The 22641-nt window shown below is 41.1% G+C and overlaps 1 protein-coding gene across 1 annotated transcript; it reads right to left on the bottom strand.

Moving 5' to 3' along the window:
• Positions 1-327: 327 nt before the first annotated feature.
• LOC147602860 (uncharacterized) lies at positions 328-7477 on the bottom strand. The gene is made up of 7 exons (XM_086797214.1): positions 7318-7477; positions 1197-1332; positions 1040-1111; positions 808-960; positions 638-706; positions 482-547; positions 328-385 (listed from the first exon to the last, which is right to left on the bottom strand). Exons 1-7 carry the CDS (start codon positions 7475-7477, stop codon positions 328-330), a joined length of 714 nt encoding a protein of 237 aa, XP_086653340.1.
• Between the last annotated feature and the right edge of the window lie 15164 nt (positions 7478-22641).

The raw sequence follows: 22641 nt of genomic DNA, 5'->3' as shown, positions 1-22641 counted from the left end.
CAAATCCACTATGCATAAGCACACACGGACTGTGATCTTTCATGCTTCATTTTAAAATCTTATGTCTTGTGCATCATCAAACACCCAGCTGCTTACATCTTCTGCATCATCTACAGTTTTTAATCCTTTATGTCAAATATACAAGTACACCATTTCCTAATCAATAGGAGGAGGATCGTAACAGATGAAGGGTGATGATTATCAGCATTGTCATAGTTCAATGTATTACAACAAACAGTTTCTCTGTTGTGTTGGCATACGGTCAGGCTTCTACAATTTCTTGGACAACATGCGTTCAGCTTGAGGCAAGACAATTCATGTCATTGCTTAGCAAGGTTTGTTGATAGGTGGGCCACCGCACAGATCCGAATTCCCAGGATAAAAACTGCAGCCAAAGTCATAGTTGTAAGTAGGATATAAATAATATGTGTGTGTGTGTGTGAGAGAGAGAGAGAGAGAGAGAGGCTCAGAGATTTGTAACCTGTCGAGGTTGTAGCGGCTGAAGGTTGTGGGCAAAAAACCGCTGAAGTCATTGCCGGAGACGTTGCTGGTCAGGCATAACGAGTACATATGTAACACATGGCTTAATCAAAGAAACATGCACACCTTGGAGAAAGTAGGATAACAAGGAGCTTACAAATTGACAAGGTCGATTATGCCTATGGTTGCAGCAATGGTTCCGTTAAGGCGGTTGTTGTGGAGGCGCCTGTGCAATGCGAAACCCCCATGCAGAGTCACATCGACGAGTGAAAACATACAGAGGCTCATGAGTGGGAGCATAGAAATGTAACCAGGAGGAGGTCTTACAGGAACTTGAGGTTGTGGGGTTGTTCAAAGTGGTCGAACTCCTGTGGAATGGGTCCCGTGAACTGGTTGTCGTAGAGATCTAAGGATCTCAGCGAGTGCAAGTTGCCAAGCTCAGAAGGGAGAGGCCCGCTCAGCTTGTTTTTGTACAGGTGACTGCAGTGCAGTCCTCGATGTCAACGAATTGGAGCAGAATGAGCATCATCCAGTAAATGAAGAATTAAAATCTACATACAGATCTTGCAATGCGTCCAGGGTCCCCAACTCCGGTGCCAACGTGCCCGAGATCCCCTCGTCGCCCAGATCTCTGCAAGTTAACAGAACAAATTATCTCAAATCAGACGACTCTCTACCTCCGAATTGCAACCACAGGGCGCGGGTGTCAAACGCACAGCCTAATCACGCGATTGTTGTCGTCGCAGGTCACGTGGAACCACGTGCACGGATCCACTAGGGTCGGGTCCCAGCTCGCCAGAACGTTGTCGGGATCATCTGTGATGCGAGCCTTGAACGCCGTCAGCGCGTCCACTGCACCATGCAAAATAACTACATTACATAACGGCAACGGCAATAGCTTATTATATGACAGCTTGCAGGTTTAGATGACTAGCCCTGCTATCACTGGAACTCGCCGAAGGGAGAACACTCGCAGACGAGAGCAGCAAATATAAAAGAACGGCGCAGGCGCAATTGGAAGTGGACGATTCTGCATTCGTAGCCATCTTCAGTTCTGTAGTGAAGACGAAGAGAGTTATCCCCTTTGTTTTATATGTGCTGCGGCGCGGAGTCGGCGGACGACTCGGAGTCGATTATTACAGTTTTTGATGGGTCTTTGAGTTTTTTATTTTTTGTTTTTATGCTTTTGCAATAAAAGGAACAAATAGATAAATTTATAGATAGCTTAGTAAGTATATGGTATTATGTAATTAATGAACCCAGCGTAGAGATAATTTATTAATTGTGAGATTAAGACTTTGTCAAGACCTCACTTAGAACTTGATTGTGAGGTGTGGATGGAAGAGAACAATCATGTACATATTATGTACCATTGTCACATAGAAACTGGTATCCCTACATGTGGAAAGCACATGCCACCATGGACAACACCCACAAAAAGTAGCAATCAAAATTACAATGGCTACAAAGCACATAGATTTAGTCTATTTTCTGGGTAGTTAGTTTGCTACATATGAGAAGGTTACCAAAAAACTTGTCCAACTTGAGTTTTTTTTGTGTAATTAACATAGCCTTTTTTGGGCAAGACTTCTCGTCCAACTTGAGCTTTTTTCATGTAATTACTATGGCCTACTTTAGGCGAAACAAGTAGCAATGAATAGGCCGAAGTTGTTATCACCATCCCATGTATACAAAATACTATTTGTTGCTCTTCATAGAAAGTTTGTTTTTTTTGTTTACAACACATCTCATAGCATGTATGCTGATCTCACATATGTTATGGGTCCATAGTCTTTAATTACGCTAGTATGACATAGGTGATGGGTGCACACTCTTAAGTTGTACACGCCTAGAGTCTTATTCATAGTGCCCTTTCCTCTTAGAATTGAGGCTTTCAGTTTATAAGATGTAGGAACTTGTAGTGAAAGCAGTGAGAATGAATCAACAAGATAGCAAAAGCATAGAAAAATATTTCAACAGGAAAACTACAAAGTATATAACTTGAGAATGGGAATGATTCTAGAGAGCTGAAAGGGCCCTCACACATATAATGGCATGTCAAGAGATGTTAACCATGATGACAAGATCGAGGGTTATAAAGAGCGTTCTCTTGATTTTACCAAAAAAAAAGGGAGAACCTTGCATATGTCTCGATTTGCTTTAGGAGAAAGAACAAGCGATGAATATATTGAATTTGTGACCACCATACTATGCATATGTCTCGATTTGTTTAATTTAGGAGAAAGAAGATGCAATCAATATATTAAAGTTGTGACCACCAATGTTTTGTTTATAACACGTCTCCGACTCACTAGATCTATAACATGTATGCTAGGCTAACATGGGTTATGCGCCCACGTAGCCATGCAGGTAGTACGCTAGTCTACTAACATGTGTTATGGGTCCACACTCTTCAGCCAAGCAAGCCTAGGTCCTTACTCATACTACTTGTTCACCTTAGAATGCAACCTTTGACTTGTAATAACTACATTACATAATGAAAAAGTATACATGTTTACTGCTAAAACATGCTCATGTAAATCTTCAAAGAAATCAATTACATGCGGGATGAACTAATCAATGCATAGGTATGCGAGGCTACTCTTTAGATGTCATCGTCTCCCTCACCACTCTCTCTTATTTAAGCCATTTTCAAGTTTTGTCTTGTATATGACATCTACGATAACTATTCTCTCGTTCTCTTGGGATGAGACCAACTATCATTTCCTATTATTAATAACAAACATGTAGCACATGACATTGTATGCATAGAAAACATGACACATATGTAGTACATCTAGAAAATGAGGTGGCCATGATGTTATACATTTATTAGCTGTTATAGATATTTCTTCTTGAACGCTTCATAAAAATCTTAAAGGGCTTTATGAGGCAGAGAGAAAGGCTAGAAGTAAGCATGGCCGGCAGAGGGTTGGTTGCTGTAAGAGTCTCTCATGTATATCTCTAAATATTTGCAATGAATAGATCCATCCATGCCAAGATTCATGGACAACGATAAGGATGAATGGATTCTGTCACATGTGCAGTCACATGTGCAATGCATTCAGAAGATGGATTCTGTCACATGGTTGCAGAGGGTTGGTTGTTGTAAGAGTCTCTCATGTATATCTCTAAATATTTGCAATGAATAGATCCATCCATGCCAAGATTCATGGACAACGATAAGGATGAATGGATTCTGTCACATGTGCAATGCATTCGGAAGATGGATGAGTCCATGTACAAAAAGGTCATTGCATTTTCTCTTCTTAGCAATGTGGCATTGGATAAGTAGATTGACATATGTAAGGATGTAAGAAACAGATTGATAGAGATTAACACAGACACATGGCATACCCATCTAGCCTAGTGGTTCTTCTAAAGGATTCTAATATTTAATGGCTTCGAGATACTCTAGAACAAGTTGGAAAGGTAGAAGAGAAAATTACAAAAGACGAATAGGATTATGCAAGGGGTTGCAACTACTAAGTAAAGATGTTTTATTTAACAAATATACATACGTTTTGATAAATTTTATAGAGATTTAAAAAAACTAACATATATAGTGTTTTGATCGTGTTTAAGGTGTAATTGACTTGTGAGTACACTTCTTGGAGAGTTTTTGCTTTAATTTTACACATTGCCTAAACTACCTTAACTCAAGGCTTCTCAATGGATTATAAGTCTTATTTGATTCTATCCATCTATTTAATAAGAGATAAATAATTTTAAAAAAAGAAATAGAAAATTGTAAAGTTATGCATTATAAGAGTGTCGATCTATAGCTCTAGGGTGAGAGCAAGGTAAGGTGGAACGAAAAGCTATGTCCTTGACACTACTTTTTTTTTTGTGATTTAGGGTACTTAGATTACAAATCCACATGAGGTAATGTGGTTTTAAGACTTCTTATACCTTCAAAGCTCTACAAACACTCTTATAACTCTTAAATCAAGTTAAGGTGGACCACTTCAAAGGTGCTTTTGAAAATGCAAAAAAGTTGTGTAAGTGGTCCACCTTACCCTGATTTCCCCCTCTAGTTACATCTCACCTTGTCACTCCACCTAATTTGTAGTAGATGGCATTTTGAAATCCCTTGTCTCCACACCTACCGATTGATATTGGAATTATGAATTGTATTCAAGTTATGAAAATCAATTTATAGAAAAGAATTAATCGTCTATAACATCAACAGGAAAATGTTGAGCAACATATATAATTATCTATATACCTGCATCATCTTGTGCCAATCATCTGATTTAAGATTATTAAATTGATAGTTAGTATTCTTATTCTTTGGGCTAGTAAACGCACCCTTTAGTTAGTGCATTACACCGGTTGGTGATTCTTGACATTAGTTTTCCTCATTCTTGACATTAGTGCATTACAGCCCCATCCGTAAACATGATGTTGCAACAAAGGAATTTTTGAATTTTAAATCCTCTTATAGGATTACATGCATCCGGCTAGGAGAAAATAGCTAGATCCGTGCTAATAGCCACGTGCATAACATGTTCATAGCCAGGTTGGAGTCTACACAAAAGAAAAGGGGGGATAGAATGGAGGAGAGAAACAGATCAAACTTGCTTTTCTCTCTCCCATTATATCCCCCCCATTCACAAAAAAACTAACATATGCATGAAAAATACACATGTATATGAGAAACAATATACATTGACAATATATTATAAAAAGTTTCATTCAAAAATACAAACATATATTGAGAAAAGTCCACATCAATAAGAAGAATATGACGTTCTAGCAAGGATTGTGACTAGGGAACAATCCCGATAAAAGCAGGATAAGGCTACTCCTAAGTCTACCACACCGAAGCATTGAAAACTTCCAAGCTGAGTCCTCAAAACAAGACACAAGGCTAGGATTGTTAAAATATCATGCTTAAATAGTGTTGCGGACATTGATGACCTACTTGGGTGATAGTTTCCACACTTATGCCATTGGCATGGTTAGTGAGCTTATGATTGATATGCCACCAGAGGATGATAGGCTGTGTGTGATAGCCATTTTTGAGTACTAGAGTCATGGCGTAGCTATAGTGCTAACTTGAATAGTCTAGTTCACACTATGGACAAACCATTATATGTTATTATAGGAGAGTACTTTCCCTTATAGTATATACTCTTATCTTTTATTGTGTAACATACCCATTGTAAATATAGCACATTAATAATAATATATGGTATCCTTTAAAAGTATAGCTCAGGCAGTTCATTATGGTTGCATTTAACTGTTTTTTTCCTTGAGAAGATGTTATTTTCATGCGATTGTTGCAAATTAAGAACCTTTTACTCAGGCAATGAGAAAACTAAATTTAAATTTCAAATCTTAAGTACGGTAATACCTCTAATAAGGCTTTTTTCGAGATAGAAACGGGTAATCGAAGTGGCATAAATCAACCCGTCGAATTTTAAGTACGGTAATACCTCAAATAAGGCTTTTTTTCGGGATACAAACGGGTAATCAAAGTGGCATAAATCAACCCGTGGAATTTTGAAATCTGGCGGGCTTCAAACCCAAATTTGGCAGCATTCCATATGCCCAAATGACGGATGGAAAGGGCCCACAAGATCCAAAGGCAATCTCGAACAATTTCTCCAAAATAATCCAAATTATCTTGAGACGATTGAACGGATGCCCTGAGCACGTGTGGTGGTCCTTGCCAATGACCCTTGCGTAGATGACATACAATGCCTATGAAAACCTTTCTTAAACTCCAGAGAGCTCAATTCTGGCCAAATTATGCATGCATGTATCCACTGTTGGACTATATATAGCTCACCCTGTGTCACATAGGCTGTAATGCTTGTGACAAACGGCAAACCAGATGGCTAGACAAGGCTTTAGCGTCAACACCTCGGCCAGAGCGTCGAGGACGTGGCCATCCGGGGTTAAGTGGAAGAGGATGCCCATGCGGAGTCATGGGCGGCCAGGCTAGTCTAGACGGTAGGCCACACACTATATAGCCTGGGGGATGAGGGGCAATCCTCATTCTTCCTTTATGGCTGGGTGGTGAGAGCTCTAGAGGCCACCGTCCTCTCTTGTGGTAGCACCCGTAGTGGCACTATAGAGATCTAAAATTGGTATCAGAGCTTGGCGTTGGGATCGCGAGTGGCGTGCGAAGCGGGCGCAGCCATTTAATGATTGGCTCTCAATCAAAATTGGGGTATCCCAAGGGTCTTCATCATCTTCTACAGCAAGAAGACGTGTACAGAAGAAGAAGTTGGCCATAGCTGGAAGGAAGGGTTTTCTCTCTCTCTCTCTCTCCCCCTTCCACACACCCAAGCTCTCCATTGCAAGAGGTAAGCAATTTCTGTGTTTTTTGCTTTGGAGCTTGTCTGTGGGAGAAGAGGTCGACTGTGCATTCACAATGGGAGAAGAGGTTGCCTGAGTGTGTGGGAATCTTAAGAGGTCGATTCTGTGTGTTGGGAACCTTGTAAGGGCGGCTTACGTGGCCACAGGCTAGCACTGACAGCCAGCCCACCACAGGCGTGGCTAGCCAGTTAGGCTAGCACCGATAGCCAGCCCACAGGCGCGGCGAGCCAAGTTAGTGCCGGCGGCCAGCCCGGCCAAATGCACAAAAAAAAACAATTTAAAAAAAATTAAAATCCAACATCAGGGTGGTTCCCACCACACAGGTTCCCGCGGGGGAAAATTTATAGCAAGGGGCTGTCCCTGCATATATTTTTGGGGGGAGAAAAAATTTTACACACCAGGGGCTGGTTCCCATAGTGGGATGGTATTCGTATTTGGGACCTATGTTTCGGTGAAGCTATTTCTATAGAGGGACACACGAGACTTGATGACCGTCGCGTGCCAGACCGTTGTCCGTTCCCGGAGTGTGCTCGTCGATCACGGGTGATCCGCCACCAGCACCCTCCTCGTCTGTTGACCCCGCCTTAGGACCCAGGGAGCCTGCAATGGCCGCAATAGCAGATGACCCCTTTCTGGCTGATGAGCCAAATGACATGAACACCGACATGGCCGAGGGGACTGAGGAGGACCTCTTAGAATATAACGACGACGATTATGACCTATTGGACCCTACCGACGTCGTGATAGAGACGGAGCTCTCTAGTGGACTTTTTAAATATCTTAATGTAAAATTGAACAATATGGGTAAAGTCCACGGGCTGACTTAGTCACGATGCTACAGAGCATCTCCACATGGTTAGATGCACTGACAACCACCTCGGCTAGTACTCCGACTCCTAGTGGTAGATGAGCTCCTGCGGCACGGGTGAGCGTAGCCTCGCTAGTGGTTGTAGGAGTACAGGCCGATGCACTTGTGGGGCCATCCGTAGAGAGAGCTTCGTCATTATTGAAAGACTTGAAGCCGCCTAGTTTTGGTGGCGAGGAGAAGGAGAGAAACAAGAACTCGGTCAACATGTTTCTAGTGAAGTGGTCAGACTTGCATGCGCTCCGACAACAGCCTAACCGAGTGCAGCCCAAAGAGATTGACTCATCCTGCCACTTGGACGGAGTTTGAAACGATGTTTCAAAAAGAGTTTTTGCCTGTTAATGAGACAGAGAGAAGCTGGGAGTTATGGGACAAGTTCTCGATGGAGAACAAATCCCTGACTCAGTACATCTCAGACTATAGGGAGATAGTCTGAGATAGTACTCAAGCTAAAGGGGATCGATGCATTTTGGACATTGCAAGGCTTTAAAAGAGGCCTAAAAGATGATTACCTTGAGTACGTAGAGGCCTTACAGCCTAAAGACTTAGTAGAGGCAATTAAGTATGCGTAGATATTTGATGACATCAAGCACTGTAGTGCACATGGTGGTTCGAGCAAGGCCAAGGGTAGTAAGAAGAGGAGGTCGGGCCTTAAAAGACAAGGATTCTGCAGTGATAAGCAAGGGGATAGGATGGACCAGGGAGGACAAGGTGGTCATTGGTCTAAAAAACCGCGACCATCCAGGAAGAAAAGAGACAGCAAAGTCCAAAAGAAAGAGCAGTATATTAAAGCGCGAAAGGAAAATCGCTACTTTAATTGAAACGATGTAGGACACATGAAGGCTAAGTGTCCAAAGCTTAAAGCCAGCACGAGCGGCAACGAGCCCAAAAGAGATGGTAAATCGTCTAGGCAGTTGCATACAGTGCAGAGACTCCCTCTCAGTTCCGCAGAGTTGAGAGAGGTGACAGTGTGTCATTGTGATGAGCATCACGCTTATTCGGTGACACCAGTAATGTGGCATCCTACTGTAGGTCTGCATGCAAATGGTGCGCATGTACGGCACCATAGGTGGCCATAGAGTCAAAGTTTTTATCAATGATGGAGCTAGCCACAACTTCTTGAACTACTCATTAGTCAAGAAGTTGGGGTTGACTGAGACCCAGAGTGATCATGAGTATACTGTTGGCCTAGCCAACGAGTATGACAAAATGGTATGGAATACTATAGTATTGGGATCCCATTATCTATGCAGGACTACGAGGCTCCGCTTGACTTTCAGGTCATGCACTTAGCCAGAGCAGACGTATATCTAGGCAGGGAGTGGCTATATGGCTTGGGCCCTAATCTAGCTCGGAGTTACCTACATAATACGCTATGTTTTGAGCATGGAGATAGATTTGTTACCCTGTAGGGTGACCGTACCATCCCCGCCACACCACTTATTTTCTCCATGGAGCTGTGCATAGCGGTCCCGGAGAGGCCAGATAGCAGAGGTATATGCTTGTTACCATCTTTTAAATTCTGTTTTCATACATGAAACTGTAGATGATGTTTGCATAGATAAACAAGGAAAACAAAATAGCCTTGGACGAGACCCACTGTTTGAAAACCCTCTTTGGCATGCATGCGATTCAAACAAGAAAAAATCCAAGGCGAAAGAGACATTAAAGAAAAAGTACATAGATACTTTAATGAATTTATTAGAGGAATTTCAGGATGTTTTTCTTGAAGATTTGCCAAATGGCTTACCAGCATCTAGAGAAGTAGACCATGGCATCGAAGTTATGCTAGGATCAAAACCTATAAGCAAACCTGCTTATAGATTAAGCCACTCCGAGGCACAAGAGGTGGAAAAACAATTGACGGAATATTTGAACAAAGGCTTTATTCGGCCTAGTTCAAGTCCGCCTATTCTTCTGGTGGTAAAGAAGAAAGAATGATCTATGCGGATGTGCATAGGCTATAGGGCTCTTAATCAAATAACGATTAAGAACAAGTATCCGATGCCACCCATAGATGAGTTGTTTGATCAACTCTATGGATCGAGATACTTTACAAAAGTAGACCTAAGATCAGGGTATCATCAAGTTAGAATTAAAGCAAAAGATGTTGCGAAGATAGCATTTAGGATCCATTTCGGGTATTTTGAGTTTTTGGTTATGCCATTTGGGCTAACCAATGCTCCAATGATGTTTATGACGCTGATGGACAACATTTTACATCCATATATGGGAAAATTCATAGTAGTTTTCCTAAATGATATTCTTGTGTACAGTTCGACACAGAAAGAACACATAGAGCATTTGCGTCTAGTGTTCGAGTTGTTGCGAGAGCACAAACTATTTGCAAAGAAGAGCAAATGTGAATTTTTTGAAATAGAAATTCACTACCTTGGCCATATTTTATCCTCCGATGGTACGCGGATGGAGCCAGAAAAAGTAGAGGCTATTCTTAAATGGCTAGCGCCGAAGAATCTTGAGGAACCGCAGATTTTTCTTGGCATGTCGAGGTTCTACTGACAGTATGTGAAGGACTACGCGAAGATCATAGTCCCGTTGACTGACCCCAACTAAAAACATTAGTTGGGGGGAAGCCCAACAGAAGAGCTTTGATAAGCTCAAGATGAATGTAGCAGTTGCACCTGTTTTGACTATTGTCGATCCAAATGAGCCATTTGTCTTGGAAACAGACGCAAGTAATGAGGCCATTGGGGCCGTACTTATGCAAAGGGGACACCCAATTGCATTTGAGAGTAAAAAGTTGGATCATGCGCAACATAACTACTCGGCTTACAAAGCGATAGTTACTAGCGATAGTTCATGCACTGAAAAAGTGGAGACACTATTTATATGGTGCTCCTTTTGAGGTCCGGATGAACCATGAAAGTCTGAAACGGATTTCAAGTCAAAGTGAACTAAAGGGTAGAAAAGGTCAGTGGGCGGAGATTCTATAGGAGTTTGACCTTCAGATACGTTACCAGAAAGGTAAATATAACATGGTGGCAGATGCACTTAGTCGCATGCCACAGATTAATGAACTTAGTTTCACAGTCTTCAAGAATGATTTCCTGGAGTCACTACGTGGTTTATGTGAGCACGATCCATCTTTTATAGAGGTTTGGCGTGCTGTATGCGTACGCACTTCTTCAGAGACGTAACTACCTCCCTCTGGCATGGATTGCTAGTCCGGAGAGACTGGCCGTTTCCATGGATATCATTACTGGTTTACCCAAGACGAGTCGAGGGAATGACGGTGTGGGTGTGGTAGTGGACAGGTTAACTAAAATGGCAAAGTTTATCGCCACCATGAAGAAAACTGTTAAAACGCTAGAGTTGGCAAAACTCTTTATATTGAACGTCTCTACAAGCTATATGGCCTGCCCCGTAGATATAGTGTCGGATAGAGATAGAAAGTTCAACAGTCATTTTTGGAGGGAAGTCTTCAAAAAGTTGGATACTACTCTGAGTATGAGTACGGCAGATCATCCGGAGTCTGATGGTCAAACTGAAAGAGTTAACCAAATTCTAGAGGATACGTTGCGTTCTTATGTTAGTAAGAAGCAATCTAATTGGGAAGAGTACTTGCCCTTGTTGAAGTTTGCCTATAACAGCTCCAAACACTCAGCGACTGGATTTACACCATTCATGTTAATGTATGGATTCCAGCCGAGATCTCCGATGGCTGTAGGCCTAGAAAAGGAGAAGATTCAATCTGTCAAGGATTTCCTTGAAGATATGAATGATATGCTTAGAGACGCATGTGAGAGCATTCGTAGTGCTCAGGATCGCGCTAAAACTTATGCGGATAAAGGACGTAGAAAGGTGACCTTTGCAGAAGGTGACTTTGTATTCCTCAAGGTTCCTATGCAGTCAGAAACCATGAAAACAGGAAAGTGTGATAGACTTTCTCTGAGATATTGTGGTCCTTTTAAAATCCTTAAGAAGATTGGGGACATAGCATATAAACTTGAGTTACCGAAGAGTTCTCAAGTCCATCCTGTCTTCCACAGTAAACTGAAGAAAACAGTTCACGGATTAGAGAACGCAGTTTCTCCAGAGATTTTGGTGGACTTGATAGAGCCACCAAAGATACCACATGAACTTGAAAAGATTATAGGGTATCTTGACAGACAAACTCGACATAAAGTGTACCAGGAGGTACTTGTTGTTAAATGGACAGACAGGGATGAGGAGGCAGCTACTTGGGAACGTCGTAGTGCAATTTCCAAGAGGTTTCCCCAGTTTGTTGTCGAGGACGAAAACTCTTCTTAAGGGGGGAGTAATGTCACACTAGGCTGTAATGCTTGTGATCGACGGTAGACAGGATGGCCAGACGGGGATTTAGCATCAACGCCTCTGCCGGAGCACCGAGGACGTGGCCATCTGGGGTTCAGTGGGAGAGGAGGCCCATGTGGAGTCATGGGCAGCTAGGCTAGTGTGGACGGCAGGCCACACACTATATAGCCTGGGGGATTAGGGGCAATCCTCATTCTTCCTCTATGGCTGGGTGGTGAGCCTGAGGCCGCCGTCTCCTCCTGTGGTAGCACCCATAGTGGCCCTATGGAGATCTAACACCCTAGCTTGACCTAGATCTCACCTATATATACCTATGCACCATTAATAGTATACACTACATGTCACATAGGCTGTAACGCCTGTGAGACCGACGGCGGCAGACCAGATGGCCATGTCCGGGGTTCAGTGGGAGAGGACGCCCATGCGGAGTCATGGGTGGCCAGGCTAGTGTGGACGGCAAGCCACACACTATATAGCCTGGGGGATGAGGGGCAATCCTCATTCTTCCTCTATGGCTGGGTGGTGAGCCAGAGGCCGCCGTCCGCCTTCTCGTCCAAATTTGAAGATTCGGCCGATAAATACGATCTTATATTGTATTTTCTGACAAATAAGATCTTATATTTTATTTGTTGTGAACTTGAAATCATGGAGCTGCTCGTGCCCTCAATTTTGAATCAAAAAACTTTGAAAACAGAGTTACGGGAGGGCAAAAAGTTATTGTTGTTTTTCTGTTATGTAGTTTTTTGGTGTTCTAGTACACACATTGTCATGCAGAAGTAATTTCCTCAACTTTTTGCTGATTATTTTTTGCCTTGGATCGCTATTTTTTGCCTTGGATCGCTATTTTTGGCGACCGCATGGCCTTTTACATATTCATTTTGGACACTTTTTCCTATTTTTCAACATATTAATATTTACATCCCAAAAAACATTAACACTACTATTTTTGTGACGTTTGTTTTTATTATCAAGACTTTTTGTTGCCTCATATATTCACTACGTCTAGAAAAGCATCAACACTGCTATTTTGGTGACGTTGTTTTTCTTCATTGCGCTATCTGAATGGCGAATATTTCTCTATTGATGGTTATCCTTCCGGTTAGTGCTCTATTCCTGTTTTTAAAGGCCATGGTTTTCCTAGTGAAAAGGCAAAGATGACTTTGATTCTTGAAGGTGACGATATTTTTGATATTTTATATGGAAATTCTCCATGTCCTCAGCAACCTGTTGATGTTGCTCATTCACTTATTACTAATGGGCAGTTATTTATTGATTTGTAAATACTTTCATATCCGAATGGACAAAGAAAGATAAGGTTGCTTGAGGGTATATCTTGTCTGCTCTTCATGATTCTCTTATGTTGGATGTATTTAATCTTCCCACTTCCAACGATATTTAAAAATATCTTATTTATACTTTCGAGAAAAAATCTATCACACCGAAACTCTTCTTCGTAATATGTTTGACGGGTTGGATTACAAAATTTCTACTTCTATGACTTCTCATATTGAATCATTTAAATAAATTGTTAATCATTTTGTTGCTCAGCTTATTTACATTATCAAAGATAAAAAATATAATAATATTGTTATGATTCTTTCTAACAAAGATGGTATTGATGTTGATAGTGCTTGCATATCTCTTATTGAATATTCATAACATCATGAAGGACGTACAGATCCCTCTTCAGATGCTCTTCTTACATGTCACTTAGATTATTCAGAGGCTACCCTTCTTACCTCCAAAAAGCGCCCCTTTTCTCAATTCCCTCGTGGTGGACATCACTTCTCTCGTGGAGGATGCTCTAATCAAAAATATTATTCTAGAAGGTATTGCAATTATTGTCACAAAAATGGACATGATGAATCTGATTACTTTGCCAAATTATATGATGAAGAACATGGGTTCTCTCAATCTAATAAGAGATCACCCACAAGTCCACCTACAACATGTACATATTGTGGTCGTACAAATCATCCCACTTCTCAATTTCTAAAGAAAAAGTACGATGATAAACGTAATCAAGCTTATGCTATCGATAACTCTCATGATGATGTTGATCAACGAAAAGGAGAACTGTGTTAACCACCATATTTCATCTAATCAAGTGCTTCTTATTCGTGATGGTGCTACATTTATAGTGGATTCTAGTGCCACAGGAAACATGACATATCAACTACAATGGCTTTATAATTATCTGTAACCTACTCTTATGTACATATTTTTGGGTCCATTTGACTCGGAGTTTTTTAGCATCTATATTTAATGTTGAAAAGTAGGAAATACTTAGAGGACATAAAAGATTAATTTTGGTCACAAATTTAGTCATTTAGATATGTCAATTTTGGGTCAATTTTAGGACTTTTTATGCATGTTTTGCGATTTCTATTCTATACTTAACCATGTTGGATAATGTGTAAGAGGGTCATAGTGAGTAGTTTAGCCTAAAGGAAACTCATATGGGGGTTTACATAGTAAATATAACCAAACGAGCACTTGAAATGGGGCTCGGATACCAAATTGATCCTTAATTTTTAGTAAACGGCCTTGCATGAGGGTGTAGATAACTTTATTTGTCAAATAGAAGTATTTAAGAAAGTTAGTTCATTAGAGGATGAAGAAAGTATGTGTGTAAATAATTGGGAGATTCCGCATGGGGTGGCTGGTATTCGTGAAATGAATTCGACACCACTTTCCAGTTCAAGTTTTTTGGTTTGAGTTTATGTTTTTTAGAAGGTATTTTCTTTCTTTGACGATTTTGTGCATGATAATATATTAATTCTCGTGGGTTGTTATTTTTAGGGCTTCTTCCAGAGCCTTGAGGATTTTTGTGCGAGAGAGAGAGAGAGAGAGAGAGAGAGAGAGAGAGAGAGAGAGAGAGAGAGAGATTTTTAAGATTCGGGGCAGCCGTCCTTAGATAGGGAATGCCGCGGATAGAGAATGCGATTCATGCCCTCTAGGAGCCATTTGGTAGAACCCAAAGTGGACGAGATTTACAAGAGGATACCCAGGGTAGCCGCAACGTCCTATGTGGTGGTTGGGTCGACAGGCATCAAAGAAAGGCCCTATTGAGGCTAGATCTTTTGTTGGTGATTGTCTCTCTGATTTTGAGATTTTGTATTGACAAATATTATTGTTACTTTGGATTTGTAAACCATTATGGTTTATTGAAAATCTCTTTGTTTTCTGAAGTATGTTTGATTTTTCTGTAAGTTTTAAGAAATTTTATGTTAGATCATGGAACAAAATATGGGTACATTTCATTATCATACTTTACCAATCAAGAAGATTGTTTATCTTAATGATGATACTACATGTCAAGTTATGGGTGTTGGTGATCTTAACTTGGAAAAACACTCTTCTACTCAAATTTGACTAGATGTTTTACATGTTCTGGATCTTCAACGTAATATTTTATCAGTTTCTTGTCTTGGGGATCTTGGTTTATTTGTTGGTTTTGACCATACTCAATGTCAGATGGACATACCATACGCGTGACAAGTTGATTAAATTTTGAAGGCATGGTCTTCAACAAGATGGCAACGGCATGTTTATTAGGTATGTACAGGAGATTGGACATGGGCAAGTTGAGTCATAAGACATGGTGTTTTCTGTAATAAAAGTGAGAGAATTCTTGAAGCTCACAAATCCACTTTGCAAACAATTTAGAGTCTTCAAATCACCTACCATGTGCCATTCCACTTTATAGTCACCGAGCCCAGGCACATGAAGGGCCCTTCTATTTCTTTGCTCACTAATCAGTGATGGAATTGTAGTTTGATGAAACACCCAATGCAAAATTTCAATGTCTTCTTTATCCACCTATGTCATTAGAAAGAAGCTCATGTTTAATACAGGCAAGACCTAGAGTGAGATAGGGCTAGCTATATATAGCTCCAACACGCATATTCGTGTTTATTGACTTGGCACTTATTGCATTTCAACACATAAGTCTGGACGTCCTTAAACAAACTAGGCCAATAAAACTGTCTTTTTAGTAGTACATAGGTCTTGTGAATCTCGGGATTACCCGCACTTGGACTATCATGACTTTCTTTAAGAATTTGGGCCCGAAAGTCACCAATAGTTGGTACACATACTCTACCCTCGTATAGTAAGTATGTCTCGTCAATGGAGTAATTAGCATATTTCTCCCCCTCATCAATGGAGTAATTAGCATATTTCTCCCCCCCGACAAAGTTTAACACCCCCCTTTGAAGCCGTGGGCAGTCAAAGGTGATGAAGGGCCTACGTCAGAGCTCTTCGGCTTTTAAAGTTGTCTTCTACTAACTCTCCCTATCGCATCAAACTCGCTGATAATACTAGGGTGAAAACCTTAGGAATTGTCAAGAATTTGGGAGTGGATGTATGTGGTATTTCTATGCCTACAACTTTCCAGGTCATTCCTACAAAGCCTGATGCTAGGGCTTACCCATTGATATTGGGTAGGCCATGGCTTCACCAAGTGAAGGCGATTCAAAAGTGGGAGACAGGTTATCTTATTCTACAAGGTGAGAATAAGAAGGTCCACTACAACATCAAGAGTCGTCGCAAGAAAGTGGTAAGAGGTGAATCTTCAACTTCCAAAAGTTTAGAGTCAGAGTCATCCGATGAAGAAGAGACAAGTGGTAGCTCCGAGGATTCCATCTCAGAAGGGGAGGTGGAGGGAGTTGCATTTGGTCTTTCCCTAGGAAGGGATCGAGGGGATGCTGAAGACATTGGAGCCTTGGAAAGGGAAGCTTCTTCAACCATGTGCGAGAAAGGAGATGTGGACCTCACTAGTCTTCACCAACAGAATGAACTTCTTCTTGATGAGTCCATAGCAGGTACTGAAAAGGGAGGATTACTTAAAAATGTTGGATGGATTTCCTAACCTTTTTGCAAACAGCTACTCACAAGTACGCCAAGTTACCCTAGTAGAGCACAAGATTGATCTCAAGCCCCAAAGTAAGCCACTGGTGCAGCGGCTTAGGCGTTTGGGAGTAGTGCAAGCAGAGGTGCTTAAGAAGGAGGCAACAAATTTTCTTGAAGCTGAATTTATTTTTCCAGTAGAGAATTCAGAATGGATTTCCCCACTTGTAGTCACTCCCAAAAAGGGTGGAAAATGGCGTGTGTGTGTGTGGACTTTCGCCCTCTGAATGCATGCACAAAGAGGGATTATTACCCTCTACCCTTTCAAGATGAGATTTTGGATCAAGTTGTAGGTCATGAGTTGTATTCAGTGTGTGATGGATACTCTGGATACTTCCAAATCCGGATTTGTGAAGAAGATCAAAGGAAAACCTCATTTATCACCCCTTGGGGAGTGTATGCCTATAGGGTAATGCCATTTGGCTTGACCAATGCACCAGCAACTTTTCAACGCTTCATAAGTCAGGTATTTGCACCTTACTTGGGGAAGTTTATAAGGGTCTTTCTGGATGATTTTTGCATTTATTCAAGCCGCATGGATCACTTGGAAAAGTTGAGGTTGGCCTTGCAAAGTATTGATGATGCAAAAGGGTGTCTTAATCCTGGAAAATGTCACTTGGCACGAAGGAAGGTGGTTCTCTTGGGACATGTTATCTCAAAAGAAGGCATAGAGATGGATCCTGAGAAGGTGCAAGCAATTCTGGCCCTCCCACCACCTACCAATGTACAGGAGGTAAGGAGGATTTTGGGTAAAACAAAGTATTACCAACGCTTTGTTGACATGTTCTCTGAGAAGATGTATCCTATAAATCTGTTAACAAAGAAGAATGTTTCTTTCCAGTGGGGGCTCGATCAAATTCAATCTTTTTGTTTGCTCAAGGAATGCATGAGTCAAAGTTCAATTGTGCAGCCTCCTAGGTGGGGGGAGGACTTTTATGTGAACCCAAGTGTCTCATCACATTCAGTGGGTGCTATACTCTTACAAAAGGGAGAGCAAGGGCGTATGCAACCAGTGTATTATGCAAGCCAACAACTCACTGATGCCGAGGAGAGGTATGGTGAAATGGAGAAAGGTGGTTTGTCTCTTGTTTTTGCAGTAAAGAAGTTCAGGTCATACTTGTTACCTCGCCCTTTTTTCTTCCTCACATCTCAACCTTCTTTACAATTCTTGGTCCGTAAACCCAATGTATGCATTAGAAATTGTTTGCCCCTCAATGATGACATCAATCACAGGCACATCATCCCCTACATCAATATCCACCTTCTGAACCATAAGAGTCCCATTATCCCTCTTCTTCTTTTTCTTAGATTCCCTTGTGCTAGCTAGCTTACTCCATTCCTTTCTGAGCTTTGGAGAGAGTGCCAAAAGCTGCCCAAAGGTGATTTGTGCCGTTTTCTCCCTAAGATCTGTCAAGAGGTCATAACTAAGAGATCCTTGTCCAAGAGGAAAATCAGATTGTCCAATTTTTCTCCTAGATGACTTCTTCTTCTTCTCATTTTTCTCCTCTTCTTCAGATTTATCTTCTTGTTCTTCTTCCTGACTCCTAGTTTTACGACCCCTTTTTGCTATTAATGGCATCAATGTTTCCTCTTCTTCTGCTGAGCATGTTTCCTCTAAAAGTGCTAAACTTTTATCCTCACTTTTTCTCAACTTTGGACACTCAGTGCGATAGTGCCCCTTCTCTTGACATTCATAGCATGTGACACTACTTCTATCCCTAGGTTTTGTTGGAGCTCTATATATGGCTCACTCTACCTAACTTGGTCTCACCTATATATATGTATCTTGTCCTCAATATGAATCAGTCTTTGGGAGCGTACATGATGTGTCTCTTGTCTCGTCTCTTTCTCTCTACATTTCAACATGGTATCAGAGCATCTATGAGGGAAGCATCTACGTCTTCTTGTTAAATTCATGATTATAATTTCATCTTTTACAAGATTATTCTTTGATTATGTGTTGTCTACATGATTTTATAGCTTAACTTGTTGTAATTAGAGTTGTTTCTTAATCGCGTCCTTCTGTTTTTAAGCAATTTCACAAGGCTGCCGAACTTCAAACTGGACGTCGCCTCAAGAAACTTCGCAGCGATAATGGTGGAGAATATGTGTCTCGTGAGTTTGAGAGTTATTGTATGGACCATGGTATTCATCATGAACATACAATTCCATATTCACCTCAACAGAACGGTGTTGCTGAACGTAAGAATCGCACTATTATCAATGCTATACGATGTATGCTGATTCATTCTGGGTTATCTCGTGTCTTCTGGAGTGAAGCTCTCTTGACAGTAGTCTTTGTTCAGAATCATCTTCCTACTACTGCTCCTTCTGGTAAGATACCCATCACAACATGGACAGGTGAAATTCCTTCTGTATCTCATTTTCGAACCTTTGGATGTATTGCTTACATTCATGTTCCTAAAGAAACACGAGCAAAGCTTGATGCTCCTGGCCTTAAAGTTATTTTTATTGGGTATTCTGACACTTCCAAAGGCTACAAATTCTATGACCCGTCCTCCAAGAAAGTGCTTGTGAATCGTGATGCTATTTTCAATGAACAGCTTATGGGCGGTACATGGTCCATGGATGATTCTGATGATACTAAATCTTTGCTTCAAGCTTTTCCATTCTTGTGTGATGATGAATCTTCTTCTATAGAGCAAATTTCCTCTTCACAACCATCTAAAGAGCAACTTTCCTCTTCACAACCATTGATTCCGAATGCTGTCATTGATGATGTTGACATTTTTATTGATCTGCCTATTGATTTTGAGCATGGTTCTTGTCATGTTTATGATGAAGATTTTGAGGCTAATGTTTTCTCTACTTCTGAAGATCCAGCCACGTACAGTGATGCTATATGTTCTCCACAAAAGGATCAATGGCAAGAGGCTATGGAAGCAGAGTATGATTCTCTTATCTCTAAAGGTACATGGATACTCACTGAGCTACCTCCTAGCCGTACTGCTATTAAGTGTAAGTGGGTATATAAGACAAAATTTAAAGCAGATGGATCCTTTGACAAATTCAAGGCACGTTTAGTTGCCAAAGGTTATTCTCAAGTTGCTGGCGTTGATTATCACGAAACCTTTTCACCAGTTGTTCGCATTACTAGTATTCGGGTTTTATTGGCATTTGCTGTTCAATTTGACTTAGAAATTCATCAGATGGACGTGCGCACAGCTTTCTTGAATGGAGATTTGAATGAAGAAATTTACATGGAGCAGCCAGAAGGATTTGTTATTGCAGGGAAGGAAGATCTTGTTGCTCGTCTTCATAGGGCTTTATATGGTCTTAAACAAGCTTCACGGGCCTGGTACATCAAGTTTGATCTTTTTCTTACATCCCATGGTTTTCTCTCTTTCTCTTCTGATCCCAACTTATTTACCAAACACCAAAATGGTAGTTTTGTAATCCTTGCCCTTTATGTGGATGATACAATCCTTGTTTCCAATGATTTGGGATTTCTACACCAAAGTAAGCAGTTGTTATCTTCGGCATTTGATATGGTGGATCTTGGAGAGCTTCACTCGTGTCTTGGCATTCAGATTCAAAGGGATCGCAGTAAAGGTATTTTATTACTTCGACAGTCAAAGTTTATTGAAGATACTATTAAGAAGTTTGGTTTGGAATCTGCACATTCAGCAACTACTCCTTGTCTTGCGAGTTCCATGAAAAACACTTCTGATGGTGGTGGCCAGCTTGTTACAAATCAACCATATGCTAATTTGGTTGGATGTCTTCAAGTTGTTGGTTTGAACACTCGTCCTGACATTTTGTTTATTGCTAACTATCTCGGGCAACACCTTGCATGTCCTTCTCTTAAGCATTGGTCTTCAGCAAAGCGCGTGTTGAAATACTTGAAAGGCACTATAGATTATGGTTTGGTTTATCAACGACAATTCACATCCGACTCCATTCCATCTCTTTCTCTTTTGGGTTACACAGATGCAGATTGGGCCAGCTCACATTTATCTATGCGATCTACTAGTGGCAATTGTCTCTTCATTAATGGTTGTCTTATTTCTTGGACCAGCAAGAAACAACGTTGTGTTGCAGTTTCTACAACCGAATCTGAATATGTTGCGGCATCACTTGCAGCTCGTAAACTCATTTGGCTTCGACAAGTGTTGACAGATATCGGCCATTCTCCTCTTTCTAGTACACCCTTGCGGTGTGATAATCAGAGTGCTATTAGTCTTGCAAAAGACTATGTGCAACATAACAAGTCAAAACATATTGCTGTGCATTACCATTATGTTCGATACGAAGTACGCAAAGGCACTATCATGATTGAACATTGTCCAAGTGACCAGATGATTGGAGATATTCTTACCAAAGGTCTCAATGAGTCACGCTTCATTCTCTTGTGCTCAGGGCTTGGAGTTGCCTCGGGCTCACTCTTTCTAGATTAGGCTCTTTACTCTTATGGTAGCTTTGTACATATATCGTTGTAATCTTCTAGGCACCATGCACTTTGCACATTCCACAATTGCTCACTATGACCTCTTGGTCCTTTTGTATATTTGTACATAGATGCACAATGCACTTTCACATCATTACTTCTGGTTCATATTTTCACATTTGTATAGGGGCTTGGGTTTTTCCCTTGTACTCCCCAAGGGTTTTTTCATCCATAGCTAGAGACCCTTGTTTGAGTGGGGGTGTTGGAGCTCTATATATGGCTCACTCTACCTAACTTGGTCTCACCTATATATATGTATCTTGTCCTCAATATGAATCAGTCTTTGGGAGCGTACATGATGTGTCTCTTGTCTCGTCTCTTTCTCTCTACATTTCAACAGGTTTATCCTCAACTCGTGGAACCCTAGGTGGCCTTGCATTGACTAAGTGTAACTTCAAATCAGCAAATTCTGCCATAAGTTGTGCAATGTTATGATCCAAGGATGGAGCTTGTACCTGAGATGTTGAGGCTATCTCTACTCGTGGTGGGGTTGGCACACTTGGAGAAGATTGGAATGTGGACTCAATATGAAGAGTGGCCTCCTTCTTCAAAGCAATACAAAGGGCCTCTTTAAAACTAGTGGGATCTTTGCTCAGAACTTTTCCATGCAAGCGGGGATCTAAAGCCCTGATAAACTTGCTCATCTTAAGGTGCTCCATTGCTAAAGAACTCTTTAAATCTTCCATAGAAGGTGAAGAAGAAGAAGCAACAACATGTAAAGCACCTTGTTGATATTTGATGAATAAGGCTTCATACCTCACTGAAAAGGCAGAAACTGACTCTCCATCCTTTTGGAAAATTTGATCCAATTGCAATAGTAAAGCATTTGGCGACTCCACTGTCCCAAATCTCATTGCTTTGGTCAACCTTTCCCAATCATTCTTGGACTCCTCTGGCAAAGCCTCATGCCAAGTTAAGGCCATACCCTCCAAGAAATCTGGAAGTATTTCTGCCCTCTCCTTCATAGACCAACCCGTCAAGCGGCATGCTCGGTTAAACTCTCGGAGATAACTCCCCGGGTCTTCTCCTTCCGATCCACGGAACACCGGAATGTCGAACATCTTGTACCAAAAGATTAGTGACAAGGAAAATTTACTTGTTTCAAAACAGCTTTCCTTTAATCATGCGGGACCTTGAGGTTAAAATAGAATAATTCTAAGTAAAACCTGCCCGCCGTCTCCACCAAAAGATGTGACACGAAGTTGGGGTTTGGACTTCGGTCACTTCTCAGAATCAAAACACACTTGTATGAAACCTCACAGCCTCCTCACCTCTCTTTCTCTCCCTAGAT

Source organism: Cibotium barometz, chromosome 65 (genome assembly GCF_041138505.1).
Source record: "Cibotium barometz isolate CiBa-2024 chromosome 65, ASM4113850v1, whole genome shotgun sequence".
Lineage (NCBI taxonomy): Eukaryota > Viridiplantae > Streptophyta > Polypodiopsida > Cyatheales > Cibotiaceae > Cibotium > Cibotium barometz.
Note: the sequence above shows the minus strand (reverse complement) of the source record. Positions and strands in the feature narration are given on the sequence as shown.